The sequence below is a fragment of the Pipistrellus hanaki genome (assembly GCF_964339955.1).
Source record: "Pipistrellus hanaki genome assembly, chromosome: 13".
Lineage (NCBI taxonomy): Eukaryota > Metazoa > Chordata > Mammalia > Chiroptera > Vespertilionidae > Pipistrellus > Pipistrellus hanaki.
Genome location: NC_140515.1, coordinates 47,443,123 through 47,470,664, shown reverse-complemented (window position 1 = coordinate 47,470,664; position 27,542 = coordinate 47,443,123). Strand labels below are relative to the sequence as shown.

Below are 27,542 nucleotides of genomic sequence, written 5' to 3'. Positions count from 1 at the left end.
TTCACCTATATATTTTTGAATTACTATTCCAATTCTTCTTTTTAAGGAAATGAAAGCATTGATTTCCAGAATGGAGAAAACTTTTTCAAGTGTCTCTTTGAAAAAGTATTTACAGTTCCTGAAAAGTATGGAATACTCCTTTTTTATAGATGAGGGAATGACACTTAGGGAGGACAGAGCATCTTTCTTAATAATCTAAGACCAGAGGGCCTAAAATACAAAGTGTAACAGTAAAGTTACACTTTGGACACTATTTAAATTTGAAATGATTATTTAAGTAAATCCACTGGAATGTCAAGGTCATTCAGCCTTAACACAGTAATGTAAAGTAAAAAACAAACAAACAAAAAAACACACAAAAGAATGATTTTGTTTTGTGTATGGAAGATTTAAGAGAGGGATAAGTGTGTATTTAACTAAGAATGATTATATTTTCAAAACTGAATTTTGAGTTGAACTTTTCTACTGGTTCAAGTTTTAAAGGTGAAGGAAACTGAAACAGCTTTCTTTTGAGGGAAGCCAAATTCTTGGCTACAGTTTTTGGTGGTGTGTGTGTGTGTGTGTGTGTGTGTGTATGTGTGTGTTTTGTTTTTTGTTTTGCAAGAATACAGTCAACTCTCAATTATTTGTGGTGGATGGGAAAGGGACACCATGGGTAATAAAAACAAATCAATGCTATATAATGCTCTGACATTAATCTTTACAAATGATTTCAAACTCCATCAATAAATGAATACTTAACAAAGAGCAAAATAGACTAATTTCAACTTTATTTCCAATTATTTTTTTCCACCCTCAGAGTGGCATGTTAAAAAAAAAAAAAACTTGAGCCGCAAGTCCTAATAGTTGAAAAGAAAATATAAAAGAAGTGCACAAAGTAGATAATTAGCCCTTCAAAAATTGAGAGTGATTGTATTTCTGCAAGATTTGGTCATGGGATGGTTATTAACTGGAGTGAATAAAATGGAAGGAAAGTGTGACTCAATGGCCTAGTCCCTAGTGCTTCTTCCTGCAGGTTCCAAGCTTGATCTCACCTCTGCTTCAGCTTTAATGCTTCTGAGTGAAAGAAGCATTTCTTGAACATCACTTTTCCTCCCCAAAATACAAAGAAATGAATATTGAGAAGGCATTGATCCTGTGTGTGTGTGTGTGTGTGTGTGTGTGTGTGTGAGAGAGAGAGAGAGAGAGAGAGAGAGAGAAATAGAGAGAGAGAGGGAGAGAGAGAGAGAATGGGAATGAGAATGAACGTGTATTGGGGTATAAAACCAAAGATAAAACGTCAACAATCTGGGATGAGTTCCCTACCCTGTATCATAAACGATTTTGGGGGCCACTCAGGGATCTTACATTTAGCTTTTGTATTTTCGTGAACTATGTCATCTACAAAGGACAGCCATGACAAAGAGCATTGGGATGAAAAGACTAATTACATATTTAAATATATTTGGTGAAAATTGTTAAATTTGTTAGACTCAACTGTCCTCCACTGCCACAGTGGATGTCATTTGTAAAATGAATTGATTCATTAATGAAATGCCACTATCACTCTGCCACAGGAAGGGGTTAGTGTGCAGAATGAATGAGCCTGCTTCAATTACATCAGTCCCTCTGATTGCAGTGAGAGGCTGTCAGTCCCAGGGAGCTCCAAATTTGGAAGCATGCCAGCCACAATAACGAAAACAAAATCTCATCCTTTACTCCCTAATGTGGACAAGATACTACAGATCAAGGGCTCCATGATATGTTTTAATGTTGTTTTGAAGTGACCCTCAAAAGTGCTGAGTATTATACTGCACGTACATAAATATTACCCTTTCATTTGCTTTTATATCACATGAACACATTTGTCACTGAAACCCATTTAAAGAATTTTTCTCTGCTTATCAGCTCATCTGCAGTGGTTTGTGTGCTCAAATGAAGCATGAGACTCAATTGTCAAATGTATTTTTAGTCTCCTACTAACATTATAATCTGTCCAGACAGCACATTGAAACTCCTCAATCGTAAAGAAGACTGCAAAAGTCCTATTTAAATCAAATCTCACTTTTCACTAATGGAGATTTTAGACCATTGTAAAAGGTACATAGGTATTTAATGGCATCCCAATTATTCAAATCAAGTGGTTTTGCTTTTGGGGGAAAAATAGAAGTATTTTTTGGGGGTCATACATGAATGGAAAATAATTTTAAAGCAATGTTGCAAAAGATTGATGTATTCTGTGGATACAGTGAACTTCCGATTTCATTTATCCACCTGCTGCTCTCAGCCTTCCTGCTCTAAAGTGAGTGCTTTTAACACCGTATAGTTATTCATTAGAAAAGGTTGAAGGTGAGTCTTATATGCTGTCAAGTGTGGCAGATCCATTAAGGTCACAGGAAGAATTGATTCAAGTGAAGCATGGAGACAACACCTGAACAATTGAAATCTACCAGGGAAACAAACTAACCTTGACCAAACTGGAGTCAGATAGAGGGTTTTTTTGTTTTGTTTGTTTTTTTTACATTATTATGTCACTTGCAATATTCAAGACATGGCAATGTTCAAGGACAGTCATCAGCCCCTGCCAATATCACACTGAGTTCCCATAGGGTCCATTTCGTCTTCAAGAGACTGGCCATGCACTAAGGAGCCCCCAGTGACTAGGCATACTTGGCCATACGTGACAACATCTTATTATTTAAAACAAAAAGAAAACAACCATCCTCCTCCAGTGTTCTTGTTTACTAGAGTTTGGATGAGTTTTCTAATGTTTAGGTTGTGTTGGCAATTAAAATTGCAAGGAAAATCTGAACACCGAAATAAATGCTTGAAAACTTGGTGAACTAGAATAGTTAATAAAAAAAAAAAAATTACAGACCTAAATAGGATAAAAAATATCCAATGTAACTAGTGTTGATGAAATTAGGATTCTGATGTTTGCTTATATTGAACACAGATTTTGGGTTGTTTTATTTTTAATACAATGTAATGCTGCTTACCTGTTGATGCTTCCTGCCCCCGCCCCTCCCCAGACATGATTCTTAAAAAACAATTACTAGGCAAAATGACAGATGCAAGTTTGAATGTGTGCCATTTTTTCTTTTTTTTTTTGACTTGAAAGAAGGTATTTTATAGAATGGCATGATATAAAAAATCCAAACACAAAACACACATGGATACATAAAATTATAGGTAATTTCCTTTTGCCTGAAGTGGCTTAAAAAATGAGATCATTGAAATTTCATAGTTGAAAAAAATGTTTCTGAATGTATAAATAAAGCAGTAGTTTTGAATAGAAACAGGAAGTTACCTAGGCACATTCATCAGCCACATGGTAGCTACCTCTTAGCCTCATTGTTGGTTGTGTAAATGAGACTTTCTTTGTATCACTTTTTTTTTTTTTTTTTTTTACAGAAACAAAAGAAAGCATGTTGGTTTTCATATTCAAATGAATTATGCCCAGGATAATCCTTATTTATACAAAGAGTTCAGAGAGTGAAAAAAAAAAAAGAGAAAATACAGTTCCCATACATGTCTGCTTATACCCCTTGAAACATAGGGGCCCAATTCTCAAAGATAAGATTTCAGTGCCACCCTTAAAATACAGGAGAGGCTGAAGGATGGAACAGAAGGAAGTAGGAAACTACCCTGTTTCCCCGAAAATAAGACAGTGTCTTATATTAATTTTTTCTCCCAAAGTTGTGCTAGGTCTTATTTTCAGGGGGTGCACTAGGTCTTATTTTCGGAGGATGTCTTATTTTCGGGGAAACATGGTAGGATTCTCTCTAAAGCATGGAAAACCATAAGGATGGGTGTGACCAGTTCAAATTTCTCTGTAGCATGTTAGGTTTTCTTGGATATATTTTTGCCTATAATTTGATCACAAAGACATGGAGTCACTCTCTAAATTTGAGTTTCCAATACATGGTGTTGCAAATAAGAGAACCAGATCTATTTCAACACTTGGCTTCTGTTTGTAGGTCATAAATGGTGAAATATTGACACTTTCATGTAAGTCAAACTCATTACCCATGTTGATATAAAGGAAAAAAGATTTATCACCCATGTTGATATAAAGGAGAAAAGATTTATCTTTTAAGTTTTTTAATAGTTTTTAAAAGCCAACTCTGCTTTCTTTTACAGTGCACTTAATGCATTTCCCTCTTAGTCTAGACTAAAACAGGTTCCTATGACTTAGTTTGTGAAAAGAGTTTTACTTAAATTCTAAAGATTCTTACAAAAAGCAATTCTAGGCATGGTCCAATTAACCAAGTTTCATTGTCCTTACTTTCAGGTAAAACAGTGTAGGTTGAATATGGGTTTCATGAACCAAATATGCAGTGATGTTTGTTCCATCAATTTAATTCACTTTAGAGAAAGCTTTGAATCATTCTCAATGCAAATATATCTCCTTTGGTTTTAATGATTGATCAAACCCAATTGTTTTGGTTTTTATTAATATAAACCATAATTTCTTGATTGTCAACTTGCATTTTTAAAAGCTTACCTAAATTCCACTAATAGAATCCTCAATCATATTGGTCCTACTTGTCTCAGAGAGTTAACTGAAGTACAAAGGTCTATTTTGTCTTTCTTCTGACACCACCAAGATATGAAAATATAATGAAAATAAAAAGGGCAAAAAAGATATCCCTTCCCCCCTGCAGAATCAAGGTGCCTATTCATTGTGGATGAGGACAAAGACTAAGGTGCAAAGACAAAATCAAGAGGTGTTGGAATCTAGAAGGAAGACTATTGTTACTAATACAATGAGACCTTTTCCAGAGACCACTCACCACTTAACAGAATATCACTATGCGTTTTTTTTCTTTTTTGGACAAGTGACCCTTCAGACCAGGTTCAGAAAGTGTCTTTCGTTCAAAATTCACAAAAAGAAATTTCAACCTGTTAAAGTGTCTTCGCTTACTGGTGGCCATCCATATAGGTTTCACTATTCAAGGGAGCTAGCAAGGAACTGGCAAAGCTCACGGAATTGAAAGCCATTTGGCTCTGTCAGTTGGTATCCAGAACTCTGCATTCTGAAACTGCTGAACACAGCAGGTGCAAGCTTCTACTAACAACAAATGTTAAAAATAATTTTTTTCTTGCAGTATGTAAAACACCAGTGGAAGGTAGTTTAAACAAACAAAGTAAGAACTGGTCCGGCCATGTAGGTCAAATAAAAAAATTTTTTAACGAAAAGTAAAGAAAAAACGACCTCTATCTTCTGGACTGCAATAGGGTGCCACTTCATCTTTGGTATAAAATAGGCCATCCATAGGCTGAATTTGATCACAACTAGGAAAGACTACAGAAATTGTCAACAATTTCTCTATCTATTGCTTTTTTTTGTTTTGTTTTTTTTGTTTTTGTTTTGCACTTTTGACCATAAGCTCCTATCTACTTAAGTTTTTTTGTTTGTTTGTTTTTTTAATGCTCTTAAGCTAGGTTTTGCAATGTGACAAGCAAAGCTGACTAAAAACTTTGTAAAGCTCATAAAAAAGACTGCAGATAAAAAGCACTAATGCTTTTGCTAGCAATCACGCTTTGTAAATTAAAAAAATCTGCATTCTGTCCCCCAAACACGCATTATTTCTAATGCAGTTGTTTTTTTTTTTTTTTAAACCAACCTTAATAACTTTACCATAAAATGTTTTAGCCTTCTCGAATGGGTCAACACTTAAGACAAAGTTCATGAAAAGTCCCAGCATTTTTCCATTTCTCGCAGTTGCCATGGTTTCTTTTATCAACAAATTTTCTTCAAATGAAGAAAAACATTTTCTTTTAAACTGTACAGTATTTTTTCACCCTAAAAACTCAGTCTTAAGCTTTTGTACCAGTGAAAGCTGGCACAATATTTCAATTCTTTCTTGATTTTTTTAACAAGACGTTGACAGCTTGCCTCGAGAGCCTTTGACGTCCTTAAAATTAAGGCAATTAAGATTCAAGATAAACCTTACCTAAATATTTCTAAGAAAAAAAGTAAAAAAAAACAACCCATATTTAAACAAGAAGGAAAAAAAAAAATAAGAGAGAGTAGCTTAATTACCGAGGAAGACAATTTCTTTCCATTTCTGCTTGCCCACCTCTTGACATCCGATTTTCTGTTAAAAAGAAAAAAAAAAATCTATCTACACCTTCTGGTCAATTCTGACTTCAAATGTTCTTCCAGATCAAATGTCAGACTTCCATGTTTTGTTTCTGTTGTTTTTCCTCTTCTGGGATTTTTTTTTAACTTTAAAAAATGATGGCAAAAAAATAAACTGTCAGACCACATGAAGGACCCATTTGCACAGCACACAAAACGCTTTGTTTTCATTGGGTAAAGTACAAAATTAAAAAAGAAAAAAAGCATTCCATGGACGCCTGTGCAAACTGGAAGCCAACTTCTTGTTCAATGAAGTCTCTTCATTCAAGGCAAAGTTTCGGACGGACATTCTTCAGTCTTGTTTATGGTCTGTGAAAACAATTGAATAAGAGTGGTTATGACATCAAAGCAAATTTGAAATCTCCTATGCTCTTTTCCAATGAGACCTCTTAAAAAATACCAAGCTCTTTAAAAACCAAGCTCTTTAAAAACCAGTCATTAGTGGAGTTGTAAAAGCATATTGGGCGAATTCAAATGTCCAATTCTGCCACTTTCCAATTCTTCCACTTTTACAGGAATACATATTTGAGCCAGAAAGTGTGTTCACATTAAATAACAAGGCTTATCTTATAGGTCAAGAATATCTTTCAATCCAAAAGTTGTAAATATTATAAATATACCCAGATAAAAAATACTCTCCTGGGGAATGGAATCTATTTTTTGTTGTGTGGCTTGGATTGTAGCTCTCCCAAAAATTCTTTAAGGAATTCTATCCCTTTAGAACTTCCACGGGATCCATCATTCACTCAGTCAACAAATGGGTGAGTCACTACTATATAGTAAGATAAAAGCAATGGATTGTATGCTATCCATGGTGTTCACCAAGTATGTTCACATTAGCCTACTGTCCCAGGTAACTAAGTAAGGCAGTTAAGAGGGCCGTAGAGTTTTGTTCACTTCCCCTCTTCTCCTTCTCTTGTTCCTTGCTCATTTATCTCATCAAGGTGACATTTTCTAGTGTCACCCCCAATTCATTATTGAATTATTATTTAATCTATTCAAAGTTATAATAAATTTGGGGGTAAGTTCTAGTTGATTCCAGTGTTATTTCCACTAGTTGCTACCCTGTAATTAAACTGACACTTAACAATGATTTTATTCATTTCTGTTGTCCCCTACAGAAAACAGACAACTTTAACTGGAAACACGACCCTAAAGCAGCTCCTTCACAAAATCTTATCTTGAAACTTCATATCAGTTGGTTATGGCAAACCCAAAGATAAGAGACAATCTGTGGACATCTGCCCAAAGTACTTCATCGGCACTATTTAACAAAGGTAGGTTGGTAAAATTTCAAAAGACATAGTAATTTTTCTAATTGAAAAAGACAGTTCTGGTGTTACCAATTTCTTGAAAGTTTCAAATTTTGGGGAGAAAGTTTCAAATTTTGGGGAGAAAAACATTTTTTTTTTTTCTGTCACTGTCCACAATTTAATGGCATCTTGGCAGCTTTCCTAACTTCCTAGCATTAACCAATGCATAGGTCCCTTGGCTTGCAAGCTGCATGTAGCTGGCGAGCTGCAGTTTGCCAACCACTGCCCTAGGAGATATATCAGTAACATATTGCTACAAGAACTGTCTGAGATTTTACTGTTTATGGTTTCTTCTAGGATTTTTATGGTTTCACGTCTTACATTTAAGTTTTTTATCCATTTTGAATCTATTTTTGTGTATGGTGGAAGTTGGTGATCTAGTTTCTTTTTTTTTTGCATGTATCTGTCCAATGTGGTGTTTTCTCAAGATTGCTGTGGCTATTCAGGGTCTTTTATGGATTGATATAAAATTAGGGAGTATTTTTTTTTTTTTAGATCTGTGAAATATGCCATTGGTAATTTATTAGGGATTGCATTGAATCTATTGATTGCTTTGGGTAATATGGACATTTTAATGATGCTAATTCTATCAATCCATGAATACGGTATATTCTTCTACATGTTTATATCTATATCTTCCTTTTTTTTTTTTTAACATCCTGTAGTTTGCAGAATGCAAGTATTTTACCTCATTGGTTAAGTTTATGCCTAGGTATCTTAACTTTTTGTTGTTGTTGCTATGGTAAATTGTATTTGTTTAGTTTCTCTTTCTGAGAATTTATTATTGGTGTATAAAAAAGCCATATATTTTCTGGGTGTTAATTTGTATCCTGCTACATTGCTGTATTCTTTTTATTAAATCTAGTAGTTTTTTGGTGGAGTCTTTAGGTTTTCTAAGTACAATATCATGTCATCTGTGAATATGACAGTTTTACTTTCACTTTTCTAATTTGAATGCCTTTTATTTCTTGTCTGATCACTATGGCCAGGACTTCCAGCACTTCCAGCACTATGTCAAACAGGAGTGGTAAAATGGACATCCCTATCTTGTTTCTGGTTCTTAGGGAAAATGGTCATAGTTTTGCCCATTGAGTATGATGTTGGCTGTAGGTTTGTCATATATGGCCTTTAGTATTTTGAGAGATGACCCCTCTATTCCCACTTTATTGAGAGTTTTTAATCAAAAATAGGTGCTGGATTTTGTCAAGTGCTTTTTCTGCACTGATTGATATGATCATGTGATTTTAGTCTTTCGTTTGTGATGTATCACATTTATTGACGGGTAAAATATTGTACCAGCCTTGCATCCCTGAAATAAATCCCACTTGGTTATGGTCTATGGTCTTTTTAATATATTGCTGGATCCAATTAGTTCATATTTTGTTGAAGATTTTAGCATCTATGTTCATCAGGGATATTGGCCTGTAGTTCTTTTTCTTTGTAGTGTCTTTAGCTGCTTTTGGAATTAGGTGAATGCTGGCCTCATAAAAAGAGCTTGGAAGTATTCCTTCCTTTTGGATTTTTTTTTTTTTTTTTTTTTGGAATAGTTTGAGGAAAGGTGTTAGTTCTTTTAATGTTTGGTTAAAACTCACCTGTCCAGACCAGGCCTTTTATTTGCTGGGAGTTTTTTGATTACTGTCTCAGTTTCTCAGTTGTTATTGGTCTATTGGGGTTTTATTCTTCTGATTCAGTTTTGGAAAACTGTATTTTTGTAGGAATTTGTCCATTTCACCCACATTGTCCATCTTATTGGCATAGTTGTTCCTTCACTGCTTTTATTTATAATTTTAATTATTTGGGTCCACTTTCTTTGTTTATTGATGAGTCTGGCTAAAGGTTCATCAATCTTGTTTATCTTTTCAAAGAACCAGCTGTTGGTTTAATCATTTGTATGATTTTTTTTTTTTAGTCTTGTTTATTTTTGCTCTAATCTTTATTATTTCCTCCCTTCTACTTACTCTGGGATTTTCTTGTTCTCTTTCTATACCTTTAATTTGTAGGGTTAAATAGTTTATTATTAATTTGGTTTTTAAGATAGGCCTGTACTGCTACAAGCTTCCCTCTTAGGACTTTTGCTGTGTCTCATCAGCTTTGATTGTTGTGCATTAATTTTTGTTTGTTTCCAGGAAGTTTATTTCTTAGCTCATTGGTAACCTATTCATTGTTTAATATCATGCTATTTAGCCTCCATATGTTTTTACTGTAATTGATTTCTAATTTCTTTCTATTGTGATCTGAGAAGATTCTTGATATGATTTCAATCTTCGTGAATTTATAGACTTGTTTTATGTCCTAACATGTGGTCTATCTTTGAGAATGACCCATGTGAACTTGAGACAAAGGTACATTCTGAAGCTTTGGGGTGAAACTGTTCTATAAATGTCAATTAAGTCCATTTGATCCAGAGTGTTATTTAGAGTCAGTTTCCTTGTTAATTTCTTGTCTGGAAGAAGATTTCAAATTCTTGAGGGCAGGGACTATGTATATAATGTTTTAAATATGTTTTATTGATTTGAGAGAATAATTGACTGGCTGCCTCCTGCATGCCCCCTACTGGGGATCGAGCCTGCAACCCAGGCATGTGCCTTTGGCCAGAATCGAACCTGGGACCCTTCAGTCCACAGGCCGATGCTCTATGCATTGAGCCAAACCAGCTAGGGTTCAGGGACTATATTTTATTTTCACTTTATACCTTATAGAAGTTTGGCAGAGTGGTGTGCACATAATAGGTGTTTAATGCCTAGAAAATGCCTCTTTTACTATATGCCACTTTGCCTAGCCCAGTCCAAATAATGTCTTTTACTGCTGCTCCATCTGTATTGCAGGGTGGAGCTCCTAGTGGGTTGACTTTTACTCTTAGCTTTCCACCCACAGATTAGAATTTTTCTAAATAATATCAGGGTGTGCTACTACAAGAAGAATCTTTAAACTATCTGGAAGTCATATGTATTTAAGTGCTTTGCAGGTTCTTCTGATGCTCAGTTGCTTAATTGAGTAGAGGAACCTCAGGGATGTTGGAGCTAGTTTTACAGGTTGTTTGCCATACAGATGCATGGCTGAGGGACCACAGTGGGGCTAAGTTCCAGCCATTAGTCTGTTCCCCAACCTATGTACGCAGTGCAGGGCTGCATTCAACCCATGCAAGCAAGCCTTATTCAAACTGACAAAAAAAAAAAAAAAAAAAGCCCTCCACCATGGTTTAGACGATGTGACAATTTAGCCTGCAATGACCCAGAGGGGTTGCTTTTCCTAATTTGGAATACCTTCATATGAATCTGCTATGACTCTTAGGATCTGGATTAACTTGTACCTAGAATTGTGTAAGGAAAACGACTAGTTGGTACATTGAATATAGCCATTTTTAACCAATAGGTTAAGTCTTAGGAATACATTTCCCCCCCTTGATTCCCCCGCACCCCCCGAGTTATGCAATTAAAATATTCATAATAGCAGCAACAATAAGGGACATTTTAGTAGTAGTAGTTATGGAACCAAGGTGTATATTTGATCTCTATACCTTTGCAAAGTGTAGATTTACTCCATTTACCTCTAAAAACCTATCTTGTATGGTTTTGTGACTTTTTTGCATCTATACTTCTACTCCCATCATCAAGCAGAAAATGCAAGAAACAGCACGAATCTCCATAAGAGCTGCTCAATGAACAGTGTCTCCCTCAATGAACTACACAGACCTAGAACTCCCTCACGGCTCAGGTATGTCATGCGCACAGGCCCTGAAGCATCCATATTTATCAGCTAGGCTGGAGCTATTGCCAAGTTTTATAACCTTACACAAATGCTTCTAATAGCCCTCTCCCATCACTTACTGATCCTTCAAGTAATCTCATTGTTACCTGAAAACAATGAGGAGAAATAAATAATTGTACTTTACATTTTCATGGTTGCTAGCTGAAGTTTGAAGTGGGAAAGTATTGCTATTTATTAGTACCTTGTTACTATTTATTAGTACCTTCTCTGTCCCAGGTAAAGTGTGAAAATGCTTATTTAAAATAATTATGGATTGTACTGATACCCATAAAAACAGAAGGTTTCTAAAGGCTGTGATCATTATAAAAAAGAATGCTTTAAGTTGAACAGTGAGATTGCTTTAGAAAGAAAAGTGATTGCAACTTAAAAAGATGTTCTTGTGAATGAAATCACGGGTATAAACATTACTTGCAAACTGTAAAGTTCTGTGCAAACAGAATGGATTATTACTCACACGCTTAAAGGACATGTAAGTGTGGCAGTCAAGGATATCACTTACACATCAATATACTTACAATGTGTAGGGAATTGGTGTTCATGACAGTTCAGTCAGCCAGAGAAGAATCGAATCATAAAGAGACCATGCAGTAGTGGGATTGAGATAAGAGCCTTCTAAAGTTAGTGTGGGTGTTGGAAGACTAGGAGTTTGAATTTAAGACCACAGTCATTTTGAACCCTCGCATCCCCCAATGCCCCTCCCCTCCACCAATACACACACACAAATACACTGAGTGGCCAGATTATTATGATCTCTGAACGCATAATAATCTTGTGTACATCCTATATAATAAAAGGCTAATATGCAAATTGTCCCCTCGACAGGAGTTCTACCAGCAAGCAGGCTGGCCAACCGCCTATGTCCCCTCTTTGTGGCCAGGCTGGCTGGATCCCACCCATGCATGAATTTATGTACCAGGCCTCAAAAAACAAAACAAAAAACAAACATATATATATATATATATATATATATATATATATATATATATATATATATATATATATTAGAGGTCAGATTATTATGAGTATCCAGGTTTTTATGCATTCAGAGATCATAATAATCTGGCCACTGAGTGTAAGAAATAGTGACTATATTAGGAAGTAGAAAAATATAACTTAGAATTGTAAACTTTTAGAGCAGGAAGAAGTCTTAGAGGTTATCTAATAATATAATATTCCCCCATGTCATTCCTGACAGATTGGACCTCTTTTCACATGGCATCATGTAAGGCTAGAGTGTAGGAAAAAAATTGTATACTAGACTCCCACTTCTAGGTTACCCATAGGCAAACCATGCATGTGATCAGAGCACCAGCAATGAGGGTATCCAATTAAAAAAAAGTTTCAATCTTTTAAATTAGTATCAATATCATCATCCTGTGGACAAAAAGTCAACACACACCATTTTCTTAAGTTCTTTAATAATCTAAAATGTTAAATAATAACTTAGAATTCCAAAGGAAGAGGGCAGGGCACATTAATCTTTCAGGAAGTAAAACATTTGAAATCTTTGGCTTTCTAGAGGGTCACAGCCATTAGCATGTTAATAGCTTGGAAGAGAACTGCAATTAAGCAAAACTTTCACTTAGGTTAAAGCTGTGTTTCGGAACACTGCTTCAGGCTGCCCCTCCACACCCCAACTTCAGGGAATGGTGGTTAAGCCTCCCTAGGTGCCAGAGATCTGATTCACACTCTTTGAAGAACAATCTAATCTCTTTAAGAGGAAAAGGAAGCTCCAAAGGGTTGAGTGACAACTAGTCAGTGGCAAAGATGGCATTTGGGCTTGGGATTTTGCATATTAGAATCTAATGCTGCTGGAAAGATGCCTAATTGTTTTTAAGATTTGCTATATAGCAGGAAGAAAAATGAATAACTTGGGCAGGATTTGGAATTTCCATGGAACTTCCAAAATAAACCACAGGTATCTTTTTTTTTTTTTTCCTTTTGGGTTTAGAATTCAGAGTCCCTTTTAACAATGGGGAAAAAAGCATAAATACAAATGTGAAGACCTGTGGGGTTTTTTGTTTTGTTTTGTTTTTTAGCTTGGAAAGTAGAATTTGGAATATTAAAATATTTGCTGTCATAGATCCCAAATATAACCTCTTTGTTCAAATGCATATCATTTATATTTCTTAGACTTTTATCCTGCTGGCCTTCTGCTGTGATGTCTCTAATTTACTTTAGAATAACTTTGGTATGTCGTAGACATTATGATGTTAAACATGTGTGATGGGTTAAACTACTTTTCAGGGGAGCTCAGCTACCCTAATCAGAATTTCACACCCCACAAGAGGTCAGCTGCCCTTTAATAAGAAAGGCCAGAGGTTTGTACCAGCACTTTAAACTATCCATATCTCAATTAACATAATGATTGTTAGAAATGGGTTGCCTGATGAAAGTAAGGGCATGGCAGTTAGCCTAATGATGATGGAAAGAAGCTGCCCTCTGTGAAATTTGGAATGCTAGAGATAATGTGGGTTGTCAAAAGTATTTTAGAAATACTCATCACTCTTACATGAAAAGATAGTTTTCCAGAGAAATTTGTAGCCCATAACTTTAGGAGTTTTGTTTGTGACTTGATCTCGAAACAAGACTGTTGAGAGATTTTTGGTGGTCTTTATAAGGATAATATAGAATCTAACCTTTCGTGCCTTCTTTCTAAGGAATGCTTCCCTAATAAATGCCTCTGTGGGTGCTCTTGCATCTCTGGACATTTCCCTGGTGATGGTTTTATAACAGAAAGAACCCAGGTGTTTGCATGACCCGAATGCATAGGCTCAATTCCCAGTGTCTCCCTTGAATGGTTCTGAAGAACCTCATGTCTTACCATGACACAGGTCAGCCTCCCTTGGCTGCAAATGGATAGCTTCCCATTAAATCTCTTCCTTTTCCTTTTAGGAAATTTCAGAAGTGATTAGACTTAGGATACTCCTCTTTGTTTGCATTCAATATTTTATTGTTTTGTTGTTATTGCAAGTCAAAAGCTCCAAGCACTTTGTAGCTGTTTGGCCTGATCAAATAATTGAATCAACAACCCCTACCCTGGAAACTGACCTCTAGACCATTTCAAGACCCACATTCTCATTCCCTTAGAGGACATTCCATTTGCCAGGTCATTATCCTTACTCTCTGGGCCTTTCATGCATCTGGGCCCACCCAGAGAATTCTCTACCTACAGTTCTTTAAAATCTGACTCCCTGTCTATGACTTAATGAATTACTATTTTTTTACCCCTTTCAGCCTCCTGCATTCCTCCTCTGGTGACCCCGAGTGTGCTATTGTGAGAGGAGTAGCAGCAGCAGCTGGACCTGGGCTTACCTTGGAATCCTACTTGGGTTACAGGACCTCTGGCCTCCCTCCCTTAAAGGACCTCCTGAACCAGCCAAAGTGGATGCAGGATTCGAGACCTCTCTTTCCCATTGCTGTCTCCACACTCAACACCAGCTCCTTTCATCTCTGGTAAGTGACAACTGGATCACCCTTCCAGATTTCTGATTTGCCATCTCAAACAAAAGACCTAGCACGAGGCCCCAAATCTTCTCCAAAGTCCCACATCTTCATCGCAGGGGACGCCCGCCACATGGATCAGGCTGCCTTCTCTCTGGAGCCTGACTAGAAGGTAGCAGCCTCCTTCCTCTAGTTTAGCTCCCCACGGAGTCTCCTTTAGCAGCTTACCTCCACTTCCTAATTTACACCATGGGGAATTATTTTTTGGTCCCCACCCCTTCCCTCCAAAAACACTGGGATGTCTCCATGGGAATCTTTACATGCTTGGCCTTTCCACAGAGGTCTGGCCAAAGCGCCTTGTCCATAATCTACATTACTTTAACTGGCCTGAGAATGGAATGTAGGATTTTTATTTAAAAATATATTTTATTGATTTTTTACAGAGAGGAAGGGAAAGAGATAGAGAGCTAGAAACATCAATGAGAGAGAATCATCGATCAGCTGCCTCCTACACACCCCTACTGGGGATGTGCCCCCAACTAAGGTACATGCCCTTGACCGGAATCGAACCTGGGACCTTTCAGTCTGCAGGCTGATGCTCCATCCACTGAACCAAACCAGTTTTTGGCTGGAACATAAGATTTAACATTCTCTGGGACTTTGACAGTTTTTCATTGTGGTGACAGAAATTGTCTGAGATCCCTTATGTCCAAGCCTTCTTTACACATTGTAATTGTCCTTCTTTGTCAAAATTGCTCTACTTATCAAATCCTCTTCTCCACTCAAAGCCCCCTTCTGATTCGTCCTTCCTGACCTGTCAGGCCTCTCAGAACCCCCCTTCAACCTTTCCAATCACTCGATGCTCTGTTCCCTTTTGGTTCCCCTGAACCCACCTTCTTATGTCCTCCTTCTGACTAGACACACATCCCCTTCATCTATGAACTACCTCTTCCTCCACCCCTTCGACCTCCTTACCTCTAAGAGGTGGCTAGGGCTGAGGGTATTTTGTGGGTACACATCCCATTTTCCATGTCTGACCTCACACAGATTGGGAGGCGTCTTGGGTCTTTTTCCACTGACCCGACCACGTTTACCATGGAATTTGAGGATGTGACCCCATCCTTAGATCTGGCAGCTCAGGCCCATGCCTATGCCTTCTATAGACAGGATGTGACAGCCAACCCAGTTGGCACTGGCATAGTCCCATCAAGTTAATTTTCCAAGTCTCTGGCTCCACAGCCATATGATCACCTGTCTCATTTCTGGACTAAAAAAAGCTGCCCATAAGGTGGTCAACTATGACAAACGTAATGAAATCACTCAAGGTCCTGACAAAAACCCAGCTCTCTTCCTCTCCCACCTCATGGAGGCCTTACAGAAACTTACCACCTTATACCACAGCTTCTCAGAGAGAACCCTTCCTTCTAAACAACAATTTTCAGCCTGTAGACTGAACAGTCCGAGGTTCAATTCTGGTCAAGGGCATGTACCTTGGTTTCAGGCATATCCTCAGTGGGTTAGTGGGGGAAGGAGAGGTACAAGAGGCAGCTGATCAATGATTCTCTCTCATCGATGTTTCTAACTCTCTATCCCTCTCTCTTCCTCTCTGTAAAATATTTTAAAAGAAGACAAAAAAAAAAAAAAAAAAAAAAAAAAAAGAAAGAAAGAAAGAAAAAGACACAGGTCCACAAATCCCTCAAAACTATCTCATTAACCCGGCTTTAAAGGTCTTTAATAATAGAGACGAGGAGACCCCAAAACAAAGGCGAGATCAGGCTGACGCCCAGGAGGAGGTTTTTCAGTTCCTAGCCACCACTCTCATGAATCCCAAACGAAGTGCCTGTCCTCCAGCCAAAGTCAGTCAGGGGCTAAGCCTCCTGCAGGCTCATGCTTCAAATGCAACAACGAAGGACACTGTGCCAAGTCCTGCCCAAACACGAGACCCCCGCCCAGGGTATGGAAGGGAAGGCCACTTGAAATCAGATTGGAGTCCAGCCCCTCCAAGTGGGACCTCAGCCAGTCCAGCAAGGCCACCGTCTGGAACTGGCCACTGCAGAAGCTGCCCAGGCCCTGACAAGGCCCCACAGACTTACCTCACCAGGACAGAGCCTTGGGGAACAACTGTGATGGCAGGTAAGCTGATCTCCTTTTTAAATGTCACTGGGGCCCCTTATTCTGCCCTCCTCAGTCTCTCTTATGGGGATTGATGGATTAGTCTCACAGCCATGAGCCACCTCACATCTACACTGCATCTCACTAGACACATACCCCTTTTCCAAAGAACAACTTTCTTTACTGCAAACGTTTAATTAGCAGTTCTGCTTCTATCAGAGGCAGAAGTCATTACCTCCAAACCTTGTTATGTTATGTCTAAGAAAAATGTGTCCGTTTTAAATCTAAGCAGCCGGAGGCTATAGTCCTAGAAGAGGCTGTGGGGCCTGCTCCCCCTCTGCCTTTTCTCCAGCCTCATGTGCCTAATTGGTAGCTTAAAAGCTTTGGAGCATTTCTGGGTTAAATGATAAACTTAGATATCTAAGATTACCTGATTTTAGCTTTTTTTTTTTTTTTTTAAAGATAATCTATACAGTAGATTTTGAACTCTTAACATAATGTCTTATGCTTTGTTGAAGGTATGTTTCTTGAAAGTGTTCAGAAATGTTAATTTAAGAAATGCTGGTTGGTTACTTTTCAGTTATTAAAAAAATTAAATTTCTAAGAGTTAAGAATTCTAATTAAATTGGCAAGAGAGTGTATGGTTTCAGTAAGAGAAGGTATGGGCATGCATCTTGAGGGGAAAAGAAAGTGAGGTGAAGTTGTAAAAAGGTTTGTAAGGAGAAATGTTAAAAGGAAGTTACATACACAGGCCAGGAATCCAGGACAAGCAGAGGGAAACTGAGATAGGATTTACTAGATGGCTGCAAACTGCTGTTTAACTGTCTTCCCTAAACCCAGGACACTTAAGAGTAAGTGGTTTGTATTTTTTCCTCCCTAACCAGAGGGTAAATAGCTTAAAATCACCCTATTTAGGAAGACAGCAGAAGTCTCCTTAGGACCATTTGCCGACCACACCCAAAGACAAATAAAGAAGGTAAGAGAATAAATCTCACTTTGGTATATCAGACTACAACCCTCCAAACCATTGTCTCTCTTCTTCCACCAGACCATTTGTCATAATTCTTATTGTTCTAACTTTTGCTTCAATAATACTAAAATGTACTCACCGCCAGGTACAGAACCGCACCAGGGCAGAAAGCTCTGGATGCCTAGCAAGGGGGAAAACAAGAACCTGGACCCCCAGGTAACCTAGCCTCCCCTTTCCTACTACTAGTTGGGCAGTTTAGACCCCTGATCTTTTCCTCGTTTGTATTTCAGCTCCAGGCCCAGAAAAGGAGTAAAACAAGACAAGTGACACTGTGACAACCTCAGGACCAGCTTTTACCTTCCAAGTCACTCAACAGGACTGCTTTCAAGCCTTCACGAACTTGGGGAAATCATGCTGCTGCAACCCCTCCCTCCAATCTTGAGACATCTATACAGTGTCCCAGCAACTCCAATCAAAGTCCATCCCTCTATGTTCTCGCATCCCCCTCAGCAGTAAGTAACTATGGAGGACATGACCTTCATCCCTATTCCATAAAACAAAAAGGCTACAATGTTAGGTCTGATCAAATAATTAAATCAATACCCCCTCCCCTGGGATTGACCTTTAGGTCACAAGGAATATAGTCCCTTTCAGTTAGATCACATTCCACTTGCTGAGACCATTATCCTCCCCCTCCGTCTGGATAATTCTTCGCCCAGAAAAAGCCCCCCTACAGTCCTTTACAATCTGACTCCCCATCCCTGGGTGCTGGCACCATTTTGAGTCTCAGCCCATATGGTTTTCCAGATGACCTAATAAATTCATAGTTACCCTTTTCGGTCTCATGCATTCCTCCTTTGGTGACCCTCACAGTATATTCTCAGTTTCCTCCTTTTAACAGTGCTAAACAGGATGTGTTGAATTTTTTTTTCTCCAGGTTCAAAGAAATGTCCCCAAGGTAATGCAAGTGGTTTTCCCACATCACGCATTTGAAATGTTCCAGAGTGCTTTCATCTACAATGTTGTAGCATTGAGCACTCCTTGTGGAACATTCTGTAACATATGGTTCTGCGTGAGGGCAAAAGAAAACTCCCTCAAATGAGGACACCCCTTAGCATAATTCTTACCTCCTTGAGGACAAGGATGGAGGACTTCTCATCTTGGTATTATCTGTGGAGAGCTCTGCATTAGCAACCATAAGAATTCATGGCTCAAGGCACATAATCATGGTGCCACTAGTTTTATGAGGTCAGGTTCAGACTTCCTCAAATATCTCAAGGAATAAGCTTCTTTGAATGGACTCATTAAAATGATAATTCAATCCCTCCTCTTTCTTCACAAATATCCCTCCCCCCATTTTTTTCTCATCTGCTTCTGTTAGTGACATCAATAACTCCACAGTATTGCTTGAGCTTTTAAAGTTCTGATCCCTATCTTTATTTACTTCATTCTACCTCCCAACTCCCCACTATTATTACACTTACCACCATCCTACTTCAGAACTCTGTTCCCTTTTTTCTGAACCATTGCAGTAATAGGACTGTCTGTTTCCAAATCCATTGTCTACCTCAACTGGAAGAATATGCAAAGAAAATTCTGTTTGAGCACTTTAGTATCGCACTTGATATGAGAATCTGTATCCAATCTGCCTTTTTACACTATTATACTACTCTGAATCCATTTCTCAAAGAAATGCTCTGAGTTTTCCTACCCATAACCTTGATCCTTCCTTTAAGACACAATTTCAGTTGCCACAACCACGAAAAATTAAGTGCATTCTTCTATGACTTCCTATTTTACTTTTAAAAAGAGCCCTGTTCATTTTCTTCCTTGCAGTCTATCTTATCTATGTGTAGGTCTAAATCCCACACTAGATTATAAATCCTTGAGGGCACAGGTCCTGTCTCTTAGCATAGCACCCGGCATATGATGATGCTACAAGTGAAACAGGAGGTGGATGGGGAGACTCTCACCAGAATCCATGAGGCACAGCACTTGCCTCCCCATCACATCAGACAATGAAAAGGCGGGAGGACCCTGAGAAAGAGCATCTCATTATGAGCTGACAAGTAAGGGAAGCTAATGCTGATTTAATCAGACAGGGAATGGATTCTGGACAATATAAGAGGGGGAACTCTCCTGAAATCCATCCTAAAATGCATCTCTCTCTCTACTCAGGGTGCATTGGTAACAGAGCCATTGAAATATAAACAAAATTCTGTCATTCTCTTACATCTCTCCAAAGGTTTTCTAACCCACTCAACACAACACCAATAATAATTACTCAGCACAAAGTCAAGTATCCAAGGACACAAAGGCTATGGAAATTCAACTTCATCGCCTACAATTCTCCCCACTGTGGCCTTATCTACAACACTTCAGCGTCAGGTCCCCACTCCAGATCTTTGAATTTCTGTTGGTTCTGTCTAGAATGCTTTTTTCTCCAAAGTGCTCCAAGATTGGCCTCTAATTATCTTACAGATGAGGTCTATATGAGAGACCATCCCTGATACAAATCTTAGGCATCTACGCAGTCACTTTCTACCACAAGAATCTTTTTAAGCAGTCTACATTGAAATTGTTTCTTTATTGATCCATTGATTCTGAGTCTACTCCTAATAGAAAATAAACTCCAACAATTGGGGAACATCTGCCTCTTTCATTGGTTTTTCGCTAGCATCTAAATATCGCTGTCACATAGTAGACAATTGTTGATTGGGTAAATTGGAAAATTGAGACCAAAATGCAGGCTCTCTACTTAGTTTCATGTATAGTTTGAAAAAGCTCAATATTAGAGTTTTTCCAAACTATATATGACAGATTTTTTTTAAATGGCTGCAATGTTCCTTTCTGAGTTCCAGTGTTTTGGTAGTGAACCCAGGACGTGGCCAATGGGGCAGCAGCAAATAAATCACAATCAGAATTGAAAAATACTGGTCATGTCTGACTGATTTGGCTCAGTGGTTGAGCATTGACCTGTGAACTAGGAGGTCACCATTCAATTCCCAGTCAGGGCATATGCCTGCATTGAGGGCTCAATCACCAGTAGGGGGCGTGCAGGAGGCAGCCAAGCAATGATTCTCTCATTCATCCTTGATATGTATATCTAACTCTCCCTCTTCCTTCCTCTCTGAAGTCAGCAAAAATATATATTTTTAAAAATGTTTCTCATTTGGGCTTCCTTCCTTGTTCTAGAATTTCTGTGTCTTCCATGTGAAGAAGCCTGCTGGAGGATCAAAAATATGTGCTCAATGGCTTCTATCACTCAACCAACACCCAGAATCAGAGCTGCAAAAATGACTCACAGCTGTTCCCAGATGCTTAAGAAAGTTCAGTCAACTATCCACCTAAAGCTCAAACCGCCAACCCACATAATTAGGAAGTAAATAAATGCTTGTCACTAAGTGTGAGATGGTCTGTATCGCAGCAAAAGCTAACAGGTGCAATGTGAGAGAGTAAAGCCAAGATAGTTGATCTTGAGGGAAAGAGCTTCATGTAGCTCGTACTTACTTAGACTGTTGGTAAGAATATGCAGATGCATGTTCGTTGGATGTGTCCACTGCTATCTGTTGCTGCTGACCACTGGTGTCCTGGGATGAAGGTGCCACTGTCTGGGGAGAGGTATCAGCAACAACACCCTAAGGAGGCAAATAAGAACACAGAGTCTTACTGGCTTCAGCAAAGAGCCCTCCTACAGATGGACTTCAGAGAATATCCCTCTTCCATTTGGCTTGAGGAAAATTGACTCAGTTAGGAAGCTACGATAAGTACTCAAAGGAAAACCACAGAGCATATGTGGCTAAGAGCTGAGGGAGCTATGCCATCATGTCCTTGGAGCAGTCAACTGGCAGAAATTGTTTTGCTCATACTTACAACTCTTCAACTATACTTGTATGCAGCCACATTGAACAGTAATTTATTAAAAAATTCATGCAGAATTTCTACAAAAAACTGTATACTCAAGCATTTTATTGGGATAGTACACTGTACCATGTCGCTATGATCTGGCAAAGCAATGGACTCTGACCTGCATAAACATCTACATTAAAGTTTGGAATTTTTAAAAAAGAATACTGTCAATGATGTTTCCCTTCAGCAATTTGATTTTTCCTTTCCACAGTAAAACCTGGAATTCATTTAAAGTTTTCAGATAAAGAGTCAAACAAACATCCTTAATTTTGATTTGATCCCTTCCTCACCTTTTCATTCTCTTAATCCCCACAGATGCCCACATGAATGAATTTCTGAAGTTGGTCTCTTTAAGGACACATATTGGTTCCCAGAGAGGCATAGGTAGTTTTACTAGGTAATTATTAGGCCTAAAAAGGCATCTGTCTGAATATATTCTCATGGTTTCACTTAGAGCCTTGAACACCTGCAGCAATATAGAGTTTCAAATGTTCTTGGGCAATTCTCTGCCACAAAAGATCCCTGAGGTCCTCAAAATCTGAAATTTATCCCTTTATTAATTTAATATTTTCTTCCTAATACTACTTGGTATTGTGTGTGTTTTCCTGAACCTTCCACCAGTATTTAGTTGTTTGGATATTGGTGAATTTTCAGTGAGTGTTTTTGCATAGAAAATGAATCAATGCTTTTCCTTATAAACATAAACTAAAAGCAATATATCAGAGTGTACTTCTATTTATATTCATGAAAAACTTCTTTTTAAGTCATAGATTTAGCTATAATTACATTGTTTTCAATAAGCCACACTATTGAATGTGTCTCATTATTTTGTAGTCATCAGATTGCTCAAATTCTGTAGATAACCATATATACCTTTAGTGTTGAATAGAGAAATGCAAATATGTGGCAGATTTATGTTTAAATGTTCAGATTCATAATTTTATCATGTCCTAAATGCTTTCTGGTAGCTATATATATCAAGGAAAATGTGTTTTAATCACACAGTCTTAAAATTTTGAAAATCCTATTAAAACCTATTTAATATTAACTGACACATTTTTGGGGGCCTTACAAGTCTGGAACACATAAGAGATTTAAAAATTGGGTCTATGTGGGTTCCTAAATTACATGAAGTGTCCTCTTAAACTCATGAATAGCAGCAAACACTTGTCACACACCAAACGGGTTAAAGGAGATGTGTTCTTATGTATACAATGGAATATTACTCAACTGTGAAAAAAAAACAAAATATTGCCATCTCTAACAACATGGATGGAACATGAGGGTACTACATGAAGTGAAAAAAGTCAGACAAAAAAGGATAAAAACCATATAATTTTACTCATGTGGGATATAAAAATAAATTCTTTGCCCTAACTGGTTTGGCTCAGTGGATAGAGCATCAGCCTGTGGACTGAAAGGTCCCAGGTTCAATTCTGGTCAAGGGCATGTACCTTGGTTGCAGGCACCTCCCCAGTAGGAGGTGTGTAGGGGGCAGCTGATCGATGTTTCTCATCGATGTTTCTAACTCTATCTCTTTCCCTTCCTCTCTGTAAAAAAAAATGAATAAAATATATTTTAAAAAATAAATAAATTCATAGATGCCAACAACAGATTGATGGTTACCTGAGGGAAAATTGCAAATTTCAGAGAAGCACAAAAACCACACATCAGGACTCCTGGGGCTACGGGGACCACAGTATATGGATCTCTGTGACCCTCTTTCTATAAGACAGAGACAGACTTACTTCAATAGAAACAGCTGACGGAGGCACAGGCGTGTACTGGGGAATGTAGGTCCCTTGCATAGGAGCAGCAGCAGTCATATACTAGAGGGAATCAAAGAAAAAGGCAGGTGAATTTGGGATTGCAACCAAAGAGAAAAGTAGACATCACATGAGCTATGTGGCCCAAGGCCAGTGCATGCTTACAATTAAACTCTATTTGAACAAAAAGGAGGCAGTTCCTAGCAGCACAAAATTACCTCTTCTTACTGATTCAGTACTTATGGCAGCCCACCTCCACAATCTCAGTACAACTTAATTACCCCATTTCCTCCCTCCGTCTTTGTGAACAGTCTATACCAGATCTCAAATTATTTCACATTCTTATCTAAAACATATCAATAAATTCTATGAGGGCAGGGATGATGTTCTTTATTGTCTCTATTTTCCTGCTGGCATCTATCATATAATAGTCTCTCAACAAATTATTTGTTGAATGAATGAATCAGATCGTTAATAAAAATTTCTTGTGTAAATAAATATAATAGAGGAACAATGCAAGAAATACTCATGTAGCGACATTGGGAATCGGCAAATATCATCCTTTTGTTACATGTATAAAATAGTTACAACCTCCTTTGTTCCCTCCCCATCCTATTCTCTTGTCACTTTCAGGATTTCCTTTTCAACTCCTTGAATTCTCCAAATTTTCTTCACCCAAATAAACAATGAAACATTCAAATCATTTTTCCCCCCACTAAGTTGTAACATTCAGTAACATAGGTATTGGACATAACATGTATTTTTTCCATGAAGATAGGGAGCCCCAGAAAAATTACATAGTCATCTAAACAGAAAGTATGACCCGTATTCCTATTTCTAACACACATCTCCCTTGGAAATTCAAAGTTCTCCTCTTTGACAGTGGAATTTTCTATAGAATAAACTTTATTTCTGAGTTCCTAAACTTGATGGACATCACAAAACTTTAGAACCAGAATCCTCTAATGAAGAAAAGATTTCTTAATTCATGCAGGTTAGATAAATTATGTTTATGAAAAAATCACAAGCCTGTGAATATTTATTCTCAATTTGTTGAGTTCAAAATTAAGGCCAGGCATAAATTAGTATGCTGTACGTATCTTGGTACTTTCGGTACCCAAGAGGCACAGTGATTCTGAATCAAGGGAATGTATGAATGGAGACTAACTCATCAGTTGTTTAATATTTATGGAGAATTATATCAGCAAAGCAATTCTGGAGTAAATGTATCTTCATTGTAAACTCAGCACTGCCCTACTGTATCTATTAGTTAAAAATAAAGACAGCTTTAATGAAACTACTCCAAACCAAACTGTTTGTATTCTTGTTGCCACTAATAACAGCTGAGTGCAATTCATATATGTATTAAACAGCCTTGTAACTTGGTCCAAGAGTGATTGTTTAAAAGGCCTGGTGATGTTACTCATTTAGCTTTTTAGTTGAAAATTATCTGAGATTTCTGTGCCCTGTACTCTGTGATCTCATAGCATTCATCACTCTCCTATTAAAATTGTCCAGACTATTATCTCCTGAAAGGCATGGGCCAAGTGTCACTTGTCTCTGCATCTTCTAACACACAGAATGCCTGATATTTATAAGTTATCATTCAAGGCTGAATAAAAGGAAACAAGCAGAAAACCTTCCACTTCCAATTACAAATCTTGCATGCCTTTAGCCATTGATCATTCTAAGCTTACTATTTATATTAACTTCACCAACCCCATAATGGGTTTATATAATGTTTTAAGAATTACTTTATCTGCCGGGACTGGTTTAGCTCAATGGATAGAGCGTCGGCTTGGGGACTGAAGGGACCCGGGTTCGGTTCCAGTCAAGGGCATGTACTTTGGTTGCGGGCATATCCCCAGTAGGGGGTGTGCAAGAGGCAACTGATCGATGACTCTCTCTCTCATCAATGTTTCTAACTCTCTATCTCTCTCCCTTCCTCTCTGTACAAAATCAATAAAATATATTTAAAAAAAAAATAAAAAAAAAAAGAATTACTTTATCTAACTCATTGTCCTTGTATTCTTAAGCAGTTAATAAGTATTCAGGTATCTGCTTGCTGTCCATTTTTAAAATAAGTATAGATCTCTGGAGTCACTTTTCACATCTAGAACCCTGTGGCAGGTGTTTGCATTAACAACAAATCGCTTTAGAGAATACATCGGGGAATATATATAGTCCCCTGATATTTCAGACAGGTGTTTTGACTGTGTTATGTAGGTTTTAAATATCCTTTGATTCAGTTTTCCCTACAATGTATTTTTATAGAATGCTAGGCTCAAGTGAGAAAAAAGCTCTGTGTTCCAATGCACTTCAGCAACGTTGCACACTATATTCTTTTCTTTGATAATGATGTGTAATAAAACACTTTTGACAAATCATTGTTTTACAGAAGCCTAGTTAAAGTTGATTGAACCAGCACTTCTAAAACTTTTTTTTTTTTGTAGCACCTAATAATTTTGTGTAGAACTAGTGCTCTAAAAAACATACTTTGGAAAATGTTTCTTTAATTGAATCTCAAAAATCCTAGATTTATAGCAAATAGAAATATATATACTTCATTTTAATGTTCCATATATATATATATATATATCCTAAACAACCACTAAGACTATTATGACTGAACGTCTGGAACGACCTGATGGGCCAGTCGCTATGACGTGCACCGACCATGAGTGGGCAGGCACTCAATGCAGAAGCTGCCCCCTGGTGATCAGTGTGCTCCCATAGCCAACCTCCATGGCCCCTCCCTCAGGCCATTCGGCCCCATCACCTGCCAGGCCTAAGGATCCCACCAGTGCACAAGTTTGTGCACCAGGCCTCTTGTGTATGTGTGTGTGCGAGTGTGTGTGTGCATGTGCGTGTGTGTGTGTGTGTGTGTGAGAAAGAGTGTGTGTGTGTAATTTTATCTAGGCACAGAGTTGATACTGTTGTGACTCATGTTCTACCCTTAAGTTATAATTTTCTAAGTTAGAGCATACTAGTAAAAGGACAATCCACTATGCTTGAGAACATTGTTTGAAAATTAGGAACAGACAGTTATTTCAAACAAGTTGACACTATGGAGTTTTATACCCTGTAAAACTATTATCTCTGGATAAACTAACGCAACAAACCCTTCTGTAGTAGACAAATATTTCCTAGGGTAAAGCCTCAAGAAGTGGCAGCCTTGTAAATTTAGGAGTGCTTACAGGACATGGTTATATCTATCTGTAAGATCAATTCTCAGCTTTATATAATTGGTGACAAATGACCCTGCATTTTTGTTGCAAGCACAGAGTTTTATTTCCTCAAGAGATAAAGTACAGTCAGACTTAATAATCCAGGATGCACAAGTAATTGTTTAGATCTGGCTGTTTCCAACATGGCTTTCATTTGATACAGATCACAAGTGACATAGGACAAAGACATAAAAACACAAAAACAAAGAATACTGCCCCTTTCACTTGATGAATCCCTTTGGATTACTTATTAAAACTATAACAAGAATGGATGTGCATCCTTGAAACTAATTTCTTTTATGGATACTTCTCAAAAGCTAGAAAAAGTCTGCCATAATTCCTTCATAAGTGAAAATTATTTTGTACTTTTTTCTTGATATGACTGATTGGGACATTAAAATGAAGTATAGATAAAATGAACAAGTTCATACAATATTTCCCTGTAGTGTGCAGCACAAAGTTTGGCATGATTTGGTAAATTGGTATTTTCTGGTAAACAGTTTGATGATTTTTACATATTTTGAAAGCAACAGTTTTTCACATCTACATAGGAGACCTGAATAGCTGCTTTCAAACCCACAGAATAAATTCCAGACTCCATTATTTGCTCCAAGAAGTCTAGACACTGCATCACCAAGATATTTACACAAAGAGAAAGAAAAAAATGGTGAAACTGAAGAGGAGTTGTGTTTTTGCCTGTTTAAGTTACAACAAACTGTTTCTGTTACTGGGGAACCATTGGTTATTTCCAAGAAAACAAAGAAAGGAAACTTAAATTTTCAGTTTTGGATTTACTTTCTTTTCCTCCCACCAAAAACAAATGAAAAATGTTTGATATATTTCTTGTGAGGAAACATAGTTTATTTGTAAAGCAAAGGAGTGGCAAGGAAGTCCCCACATTTCAAT

At 37.6% G+C, this 27,542-nt stretch overlaps 1 protein-coding gene across 12 annotated transcripts in view; it reads right to left on the bottom strand.

Annotated features, from left to right (window-relative positions):
• Nucleotides 1-553: 553 nt before the first annotated feature.
• Nucleotides 554-27,542, bottom strand: part of RBMS3 (RNA binding motif single stranded interacting protein 3) — a gene marked incomplete at its 3' end in the record, with an annotated part of 624,952 nt that continues 597,963 nt past the window's right edge. For 8 of the 12 annotated variants that reach the window (XM_084902493.1, XM_084902500.1, XM_084902503.1 and 5 more), the window contains 3 exons: nt 23,392-23,472; nt 21,245-21,372; nt 554-6,436 (listed from right to left, as the gene is read on the bottom strand). In XM_084902493.1, the coding sequence (XP_084758619.1) occupies nt 6,430-6,436; nt 21,245-21,372; nt 23,392-23,472 (216 nt within the window). Of the gene's footprint in view, nt 6,437-21,240; nt 21,373-23,391; nt 23,473-27,542 lie in introns of those variants that run through there. The other 4 variants (XM_084902502.1, XM_084902504.1, XM_084902498.1 and 1 more) reach the window with 1 other exon arrangement.